General features: G+C 57.9%; 1 protein-coding gene across 1 annotated transcript in view; it reads left to right on the top strand.

Annotated features, from left to right (window-relative positions):
* KCNAB2 (potassium voltage-gated channel subfamily A regulatory beta subunit 2) overlaps positions 1-10113 on the top strand; it is a 44729-nt gene that overhangs the window by 29924 nt on the left and 4692 nt on the right. The window contains exons 6-12 of the mRNA XM_024756151.1: positions 862-906; positions 1718-1761; positions 2773-2859; positions 6563-6648; positions 8402-8596; positions 9288-9408; positions 9738-9826. Of these exons, the coding sequence (XP_024611919.1) occupies positions 862-906; positions 1718-1761; positions 2773-2859; positions 6563-6648; positions 8402-8596; positions 9288-9408; positions 9738-9826 (667 nt within the window). The remainder of the gene's footprint in view (positions 1-861; positions 907-1717; positions 1762-2772; positions 2860-6562; positions 6649-8401; positions 8597-9287; positions 9409-9737; positions 9827-10113) is intronic.

The following is a 10113-nucleotide window of genomic DNA, read 5'->3' as shown; positions in this document are numbered from 1 at the left end:
TGGCTTTGAGGAACTCTTTCCTGAGCAGTCCTCCCCCTACACCCCCCAACTAGAGGAAAGCACGACCCCAGGAGACACTGTCACCCTCCTATGGGAATGGTCAAGGTCAAATGTGGCCAGGAGGGGCCATCATGACCCCCGCCCACCTGTCCCTCCAAGGCAAAGTCACAAAGGTGTCAGCGTTGCCTCTTGTGGATTTGCAGCGGGAGACCTGACTCTATACCCTTTCCTCTGGCTTTCAGCCACCGAAGCCCGAACCCCCAGGAACATCACCTGCCTGCCCCTCGGGTCAGCCCCACCCTAGCCTCCCTCTACCTCAGTGTCCCACAGGCCGCTCCCCAAGGCTGCCCCACACACAGCTTTTCTGAAACAGTCTCAGCCAGTAGAGGAAGAACCAGACAGCCTGTTCCCTTGCCTGGCTCCATCCTCTCCAGAGCCCTCCATCCACCCACCAGCCCCTACACTTGACCTCCTTGGAGTCCCCAGGGAGCAGCAGCTGCCTTCTATTCCCTGAGCCGTGTCCTCCCCTCTCCCGAGTGTCCCCCCTCCTCCAGGCTCCATCACACTAGACTCCGTCTCCCTCCAGCCCCCACTGCCCAACCCTAGTTCCATGGTTAGTTGCATCCACAGGTTAGTTTCATCTGTGGGTTGTCTCCTGGCTCAATGGGGAGCCTCAGGCCCCTGGGCTCGGCGCACCCCAAACATCGAATGGCAGAGAGGCGCCCCATTTCACACCCTATGCTCCAGGATGAGAAGGGTTTAGGACCCCTGTGTAAGAGCTAAAGGCAGTGGGGAAGGTGGGGGGAGGGAGGACCCCAAGGAATCATGCCCAGTAACACCCCTCCTTCTCTTGTTCCGCAGACGATCCAGCCTCGTCATCACCACCAAGATCTTCTGGGGAGGAAAGTAGGTACAACGGGCAGACCATGCCCCTGGCCGGGGGCCAGGTCTGCAGACACCCCTGATTTAGGAGGCCCCTGGGGTTGGGGAGGGGGTAGTTATCCTGGGGAAACAGAGGCTGCACGGGGTCTGTCCTGGACCTCAGGAACCTCCTGGAGGACAGCACGTGGGCAGCACAGTTTCCTGTCTCCCGGTGCCGGAAGCAGGGGGTGGGCTGGTGTTTGTGCAGCCATCTGCCCTGGCTCGTGCCATCCCTATTGAGGGACGTCACGTTCCAGAAAAGCAGCTTTGTCTGAGTTGCCTTGTACTCGAACCTTGTTTCATTTTTATTTTTAGTTTTGTGGGTTGGTTTGTTTCTGATTACAAAGGTAACATCCTAAAAATTTCTGGAAAACACAGAAAATTCATGAACTGTCCTGATCACTCCACCTTCCCTGGGCCACAGACCACTCCTGCCATCCTCCAGGAATCCGGCCCCATATTCTCTCTGGGGCTGGACAAAATGGGCTTCATAGGAATTAGAAATGGGATTCATTTTTAAAAACTCCAAGCCAAAAAACAAAAAACTCCAAGCCAGACAGAAGGGCAAATTGAAAAGCAGAAGCCTCCATCCCCCGCTGAGCCCCACCTCCCCAGGGTGGCGGGCAGGCAGCCCAGCTCTGCCAGGTCATCTCCACAAGCAAATCCGCATAGCCTCGTGGTTTTAGCCCCAAAGTGGAATCAGACTACAAGTGGCATGAGCTGACCTACTTTTGCGTCATGAACATTTCCCCCCAAACCGCCCGCAATATCACACGTGCTGTCGCCTGCTTTTCAGAGCCGAGACGGAGAGGGGCCTTTCCAGGAAGCACATAATAGAAGGTGAGGGGGGCCCCGGCTCCACACAGCCCCCTAAACCCATGGCATCTTCCCGTGGATGCGAAAGTGAAGAAAGCACAGTGCCCCTCCCCCACCAATGCTACAGGCCCGGAGCCTGGGGACAGCCCGTGCTCTGGTTCACCCAGGCTCACATGGGGTGGGCCCTCCGTGTCGTGAGGGAGGGGACAGGGGTATGGGTGGGCGGGGCCCGTGCTGCCCTGGGGTAGGCAGTGTTGTCCCTGAAAAAACACAAACAGGCCTGGGTTTCAATCTAGGCTAGGCCCTGTGCCCACCGGGTGACCCTGAGCAAGGGACATCACTTCCCCAGGCCTCTGTGGCAGCATCTGTAAAATGGGCATGGTAAGAATGCCCACATCTGGGGTTAGTGGAATTGGGAAGGACGCAGGTGAGGGTGTGTGTCAGACACAGCCTGGGCCTCACCACACGGAGCACTGGGGTGGAGGTGCCAGGATGTCTCACTCATCCTGGTTTGTATTATCTCCGTGCCTCTTCTCCCCACGTTTACTGTCGTCAAAGTAATACAGTCAATCCATTGACAATCAAATGATTAGGAGGCCTTGCTGCCCGCCCCTCCCCATCCCACAGCCCAGCACTTCCACTCTGCAGCTCTGTTCTGAGCCGCTGTGAAGTACTCATACGTTTCGGGTCCCACTGGCCTTCGGTGCCATAGATGATCGACGCAGCTGTCCTCCGTGTCAGGTGGCCTGGCTCTCCCAGTTCCACCCGGGCCACTCTAGGAAGGGCCCCCTCCGTGCAGTCACAGGACATTGGGCCTGTGGACTCCACCCCACCCCCTTTGGGGTGTGCCCCCTCTTCTCTCATGGCTGTTCTCCACCTAGGTGGCCCGTGCCCACAGATGCGCCCTGCCGTCCACAGCTCCTGGTGCCAGGGGCCTCGTCCCTTTCATCTATTGCTCCCTGAGACACATACACGCACGAGGGCCCAGGAATATCTGTGAAGATGGTAACAGTCCTTCCCCACTCCTTCCCCCAGGTCTGAAAGCCTCCCTGGAGCGGCTGCAGTTGGAGTACGTGGACGTGGTGTTTGCCAACCGCCCGGACCCCAACACGCCCATGGAAGGTACGTTCTCCCCGGAAGCACTGACTGCCCGGGAGTCACGGTTCCAAAAAGAGCAGAAAGCCCTGCACCCGAGGCTCTGATGGCACCGCCGCAGGGCCCGCTGGGCACCCAGGCCTGGGGGTCTGGAGGGTGGGGCCTTCCCCGCGTGGGGACGGCTGGGGGGGCGGGCCTGAGCTCAGCCCCTGCTCGACCCCTCACGTGCACCCCAGCGCCTCCGGGCTGAGTCCCATCCTTGCTCTGGGTCCGCGCCCATCCTGGCTTTGAGCTGTGTGCAGTGGTAGCTAAGTCCCAGTATGATGGCTCTGCAAGGGCCGCCTTCTTTTCCGTCCTTTCAATCATGGCCCACATTCTACTGGGAGGGTTTAGGGGACTTCTGCTCTGGGGAATGAACTGTTACTCAGAGGAGAAAAAAAAGACATGCAGTGCTTTGAAAAGCGGTTTTGGTTTCTCAGGCGCTTGTTTATTCTTTGACTCCTGCCATCTCAGCCCCCACTATCTCCTCCAACTTTCTGCTTCGGGCATCTTCTCATTTGTGCTTTGCTGCTTCAGGGACTTGCAAAATTCAGTTATGTTCAAGTTACTTTTTCTTCATTTGTTTGTGTATATACCATGCACCTGTGTGTGTGTATATATACGTGTGTGTGTGTGTGCACGTGTGTGTGTGGTTGGTTTTTTATCCAAACGAGTATTCCGCGAAAAGTGATTTGAGCCTCCGTCCCCGTGCCCTTTGTCAGACTGTGCCCCTCAGCGTTCCCACAGCTGTGAACTCTGGTCTCTTTCCATCTTTCTTTTATCACCAGGGGATCCATTTAGTTCCTCCAAGTCAAGGACATTCATCATAGAAGGTACACAGTACCCTCGGCCCGACAACTGACCTCTGTGTCTGAGCTGCATTTTATGAGACAGTGCTTTTATTTACACGACTCTCTTCCCCCGCCCCCATGACTAAACTTCTCCATAAAATGCACAAAGGAGAAATAAGTGCCTTATGGGAACACCTTGCAAGTGAAGAAAAGCAAAGCGGCGCAGAGCCGCGCCGTCCCCGGGGTCCACGCTGTCACCTCATTCCTCCCCTACTCCTGCGCATGCATGCCCCTCCTCGCACTGCCTTGCATTGCCATGACCCGTGACCCGCGGGGCCTCCTCTTGACTTGGGGGTTGCTGTGATCCGCACCAGAAACCTTGACCCCAGATGGTCTGGGAGAGGGCTGAGGAGACCAGGTTCCCACAGGAGCAAACACATCGGGGACCCCAGAACTTTGGCCCCCGGCAGGTTTTATCTTCTCCACGTTTGCTAAGCTCCCACCTCAACCAGAAGTGAGGGCACCAGCAACCAGCTGCCCTGCCCCCAGTGGCGTGCAGTGCTCCAGTCCCCTGGGTGGGCTGGGCCACCTGTCACTCTCACCCCATGCCATGTAGCCAGAGCTCGCCATTGAAATGCAGTTGTTTTCCTCCTTGAAAAATACCTACATGAGCTGGGGAAACTCTGAGCCCCGGGGCAGCCTCTGGCCATGCAGCGGTCTCTGCCCACCCCTAAGCCAAAGGACCCTGGGACCCCACCCCACCCACGAAGGGCAGGCCTTGTATCCCTGGGAACTGGGCTGTGGTCCACAATGAAAGGGCTCCCGCCTGCCAACTGGCACTGCCACCTGACCCCTCCCATGTATTATTTGAGACGCAGCAGGAGATGCCATGGGTTTTGGCAGCAGCTGGAAGGATTTGGTCCTCCTGCTTCTGTAAAACAGCATTACATATTGAGGCGGACAGCTGTCCCTAATTGTCCCTGTTTCTGGTGTCACTGACACCAAGCTTGGGCAGAAGACCAAGGGCCACGCTCCTGTGTATGGGCTCCACGGCCAGCCTGCCACTGCCCAGGACCCCCTCCCTCCCAGGCCAGCGACAGGCTCGCACAGGCTCCCTGGCCCCCAGGCTCCCGCTGGACTCCCCTCTCTGCACGGAAGGGGCGTTAGAAGAGAGCTGTGCTCAAAGAAGCCAGGCTAGCGAACGGGGGTGTCCTCTGCTTCCCTCTCTCTGGCATGTGGGCCTGAGCCTTGGCTGAAAAGAATTGGGCAGTCACACCGCATGGTCACAGGTCCCCCCAAGAGTGTTTCTAAAGAACCCAAGAAGGACGGCCGGGCTGGGAGCCCAGACGCAGGGTTCGGATGTGGGCAGGTTCCTTCCTGGGACCCTCAACCTTCCAACCAAGGGCTGCTCTTCACATCGAATAGTGTTGGCCGTTAAAGTGGTGGCCCACTGACAGCCCGAGGGGGGCGCTTCCCTGCCAGACCCCCTCCCTGGGATGCACGGGGAAGAGCCCAGTCCCTGACCTTGGAAGGAAGGAGAGGACAGGGCTTGGCCTACAGGCGTGGAAACCGAGGTGTGATTTTTTCAGAGGTCCTCGGCAAGCCCACAGAGACCACCACCCCAGAAGCCCCAGCTACCTTGGCTTTCTACTGAAAGAGGGGACCTCAGCCAAAGGGACACTCAGGGACCCAGGATGGATGGGAAGGGACACCCCAAAACAGAGGTGCCGCTCTCTGCCAGAGAAGGTTCCAGTGGTCCTGGGCCATTCCAAGGTGGAGCTCTCGGAACCAACCTGCATTCTCCTTCCTTCCATCCTTCCTTCCACCCCCACCATCTTCAGGGACCTCAGCTGTCCCATGTCAGTGGCCACTTTGGGAGAGATGGGGACTTTCAAGGGGTATTTGTTTTTAGAAACACTTGTACTTTGACTGAACTTGTGAGGCTGCCTTGGGCAGTCGAACTTGCAAGCATTGTATGGGACCTGAGAGAAATCTGATGGGGTAGCCCCTCATCCCGCAAAGCTAAGAGCCATTTAAAATTTGAGGTCAAGTTCAATTTTAAAAACCACAATATCCCCCTGGGGCCAAAACAGCCTCGGGGGCGACGCTAACTGGCAGATTTTTATTTCCCAAAAAACTTTTTTTGAGTCCAAGGAAGAATCTATCACAGTGTAGATGGGGAGAGGGTCCCTTGCTGGATACTGGGCTGGTGTGAAAGTCGGGGCGTGGTCCACAGGGGGCTTTCCATGTCTACTGCTGGCTCTTCTGGACTCGAGGCGAGCTCCGCTCTGCAGCCCCCAACCCCTGGGACCACCCAGGGCCCCACACCCTGCCCTTTCTCCCGACAGGTGTTATTTTTACCTCTCCATTCAATTCTCCAGATCCCAGTGAGAGTCCGGAGTAGCCCCAAGTGGGAGACTAGAAATGGGCAGAAATTATGTTACTTCCTCTTGCCATCTGTCAATCTGATCGTAACCTTAATCCGTTTATCTGGTTCTTCCTGAGCGATCAGGGTCCTCCATTCTTCCCCAGACTAGAGAACACCTCCCGTTCTAGAGTCACATTCTTTGACCTCACCTTTCCTGCATCCCTCTAATCTGCCATAGAAACATCTCAATCCATCCATAACCCATTTTTCAAAGATTCCATAAGACCTCTAACTATTTGGGAACATTGTTTTCAAGACCAGCTTCTTGGACAGAGGCTCACTTTTTTCTGTGGTCCCAGAAAACCCAGGCCGCCCCCAACTCCGGAGCCGGGAAGTACACTGCTTGCAAGCCGTCCCGACAGCACCCTACCCCTCCTCCTGGCGCCCGCCTGTATTTGAAGAATGTCCCCAGGCCAGGCCCCATGCCCCCGGCCGCCCCCCCCACCTGTGGTTTCCCCTTCTCTCGTGACAGAGACGGTGCGTGCCATGACCCACGTCATTAACCAGGGAATGGCCATGTACTGGGGCACATCGCGCTGGAGCTCCATGGAGATCATGGTACGGTGACCTCTCGGTGTGTGCGTGTCCCCCAGCTGGGCTCCCGGCCCCAGCTCCCTGGATGATGACTCCGGGGCTCTAGCAGGTTCAGTGCCGTTGGTCCCTAATGCACAGATAACTGGGTACTATGGGGAGGGACAGTAGGGTGACATGTGGCAGTGATGTCCGCAGGCCTTGCAGACAGGGGTCTGGGCTTGAATCCCAGCACTGCGTGGCCCCAGACAGATGGCTTCACCTCTCTGAGCCTCAGTTTCCCCACCTGTAGAACAAGACTGCAAGGACAACCTACCCCGTCATGAGGCTGTTGTGAGGATTATCTGAGAGAACAGGTGTGAAGCTCTTAGTGGGGGTCCTGGAGCTCAGCCAGTGCTCAGCAGCGGTGACAGTGCCAGCCACCGTGCTGAGCTCTTGTGGTGTTCCAGGTGCCGTTAGATTTGAGGGTTTCATGTGGACTGACTCCCATTTAATCCTCACAATGCCCTATGAGGTAAGTGCTACTGTTATCCTGTTTTTCAGATGTGGACATTGAGGCACAGAGAGGTTAAGTAACACACCCAAGGTCACACAGCCCATGCCAAGATGGATGCTCAGGCCGTACAGTTCAGAGCCTGGGCTTCCATCTCATAATCCATGATGTTTCCCCCTCACCTGCATTTTCAGGAAGGCATCCCCTTCCTTGTCATTTCCCTCCACGGGAGCCATCAGTAGCTGACGGTGACAGATGTTTCATAATATTTCTGGGGTATCCCAGAAGGGTCGGCAGGGTGGCTTCTCAGAGGCAGGCAGCTGGTTGGTGGGGGGAGGGCAGAGGCCTGGGGACTGCGTCTTCGCAGGACTAGCTCTCAGGCTGGCGCCCTCTCCCCTGCCTCCAGGCCTCCTCCCAACCTCAGCCTTTCCCATGCCCCACCCACCAGAATTTCCCACGTCCCTGCTAGGGGGTTTCTCCTCTAGTGAGCCCCAGATTTCTGGTTCATCCAAAAAAAAAAAAAAATTAAGCAGGATGTTCATTTCAAGTTACAGACAACTTTAGAAGCCCATGGTATCAATCGGCCTTTGGAGTTTGCGGCATTAATGATCATATGGCATTTTTCTGAAGCTGCCTGGACCCAGCACAGAGCTCACTGAGGTGTCAGGATCTCATCCCCACTTTACAGATGTGAAAGCTGAGTCTCAAGCTAAAGGGGAAAGGGCCTCTAGGGCTGGCAGACGGGCTTCCCCAGGAGCTCACACCCATCCGGTCTGCAGAGTGGAGGCCTTGACCTCCAAGTCCCAGAAATGGGCTGATGCCGGCCACTTTCCCCTCCTGACCTAGTGTTTTCTGCCCCTGCCATCATCCTGGGTCCAGGCCCTAGAGTGACAATCATAATAAAACCAGTAACAGGCAGGCACTGTCCTGAGGGCTGCCAACCCTGTTGGCTCATTTGACCCTCATGACAAATGGGGAAACTGAGGCACAGGGGGGTGAGCCCCTTACCCAAGGACACCTGGCCAGTAAGCGCCAGGACCCAAGCCTCACTACTGAGTTGTGCTTTCCCCCCAAATCCCTTCAGCCTTGGGATCCCACAACCCACTCACTTTTCTCCACTCGTGGAGGGGGTCCTAACAGGCTCCCAGGAAAGCTGAGAGGAGAGGGGAGGGGCAGGAGGGCCAGCCGTTCCTGGGGATGCCTTTGTGTCTTCTCCCTGCTGCCCCGGAGGCCCCTCAGAACCGCTGACCGGCAGGGACCCTCCACGCCCCTCTTTGCTTTTCCCAGGAGGCCTACTCCGTTGCCCGGCAGTTCAACTTGATCCCGCCCATCTGCGAGCAGGCCGAGTACCACATGTTCCAACGCGAAAAAGTGGAAGTGCAGCTTCCCGAGCTCTTCCACAAGATAGGTGGGCTCCCCTGCTCGGCCCCGCCCTCCCGCCTGCCCTCCAGGCCCCGCCCCTCCCTCCTGCCCTCCCCCCAGGTTCAGCCCTCACAACCTGCTCTGGATCCGCATGTGCCCCCTGGGATGCCTCCTCCCCCTGTAGACACCCCGCACACTTTCTCTGGCCCATCCTTGAGACCTCTGGGCTGAGAGCTGTGGGGTGTCTTCAGTGTCACTCAGAGATGCCCCCCCGGGACAAGTCCCCCCCGGCCCACATACAGGCGTGCGCACACACGCACACACACACCTCGGAGTGAGGACTCAGGAGGGTCTACAGGCTGCAGGGGTTGGGGGTCAAGGAGCAGGGAGAGAAAGGCCTGCCCAGGCCGGGGCAGAGCCAGTACTGGAGACCCCAGCCCCAGATTCAAGAGCAGGATGGCCTGCCCCCCCACTCCTGCCCAGCCCCCAGCAAGCCTCCCTGGGGGCTCTCTGACTTTGCTGTGGGCACACCTCCTGGGCCGCCCAGCCTCCCAGGAGAAGGGAAGGTCGGCTTGTCCACCTCCTTGTCCAGGCTCAGGGGCCTGGCCTCAGCTCCCCGACAGCCCACAGGCTTCAGATGCAACGGTTCCCATCTTTCCAAATGCCCAGGTCTGGACCACAGCAGCACATGGTTAGGCCGGGGCCGGGGCGTGCCGCCGTGCCCCAAATCATCATTTTGTGCCATGCACACAGAGGTCCAGGTGACCTGCCCTCACCTGTGGGCTGTGCTGTGCCTCCACCCCACAACCAGGGCTACCAGTGGCTGAAGGACAAGATCCTGAGTGAGGAGGGCCGGCGCCAGCAGGCCAAGCTGAAGGAGCTGCAGGCCATCGCCGAGCGCCTGGGCTGCACCCTCCCCCAGCTGGCCATAGGTAAGAGGCTAGGGAGCAGGGTGGAGACCAGTGTCCCAGGGAGATGTCGGGAGTCCCTGAGTGCTCGGGCCACACCCCCTCCACCAGCCAGCTGTGGGTATCGGGCTCCCACATTCGTGGAGAGGATGGGGGTGGGTCCCTGAGCACTTGGGCCATCTCTCCACTGGCGGTAGTTGGTGCCAGGGTCCCCCCAGCACTGCTGAGCCCCTGGTTTGCCATGCCGCTCCTGGGCACCCTCAGCCCCATGCCCAGGAGGCTGGCCTAGGCAGAGCCAGAGAGGGCCCTGCCGTGGGTGGGCCTCCCTCACCTCTGGTCTTGCTGCCCCCCAGCCTGGTGCCTGAGGAACGAGGGGGTCAGCTCCGTGCTCCTGGGCGCTTCCAGCGCAGACCAGCTGATGGAGAATATTGGAGCAATACAGGTGAGTGGGGGCCGCCAGCCTTGCAGGCCCTGGGCAGAGCTCAGGGTCTCAGCCAGTCACCTGTCCAGCACGTACTTATTGAGCACCTACTACATACCGGACACTGTTCAAGGCACCTGGGCTACAGCAGTGAACCACCAAAAAAGCCTTGCTCTCGAAGAGCTGGCTTTCTAGCTGGAACAGACGGAAAACACTAAATGCGAGAAATAAGATTAGAATATGTGTCGGAGGGTGATAAGGACTCTGGAAAAAGAAACCTGGAGCAAGGTGGGGGGTGGCCAGCAGGG

The sequence above is a fragment of the Neophocaena asiaeorientalis genome, unplaced genomic scaffold, assembly GCF_003031525.2.
Source record: "Neophocaena asiaeorientalis asiaeorientalis breed wild unplaced genomic scaffold, Neophocaena_asiaeorientalis_V1.1 scaffold1247, whole genome shotgun sequence".
In the NCBI taxonomy this organism is placed as follows: Eukaryota; Metazoa; Chordata; class Mammalia; order Artiodactyla; family Phocoenidae; genus Neophocaena; species Neophocaena asiaeorientalis.
The sequence above is the reverse complement of the archived record's forward strand: the minus strand, read 5'-3'. Positions and strand labels throughout refer to the sequence as shown.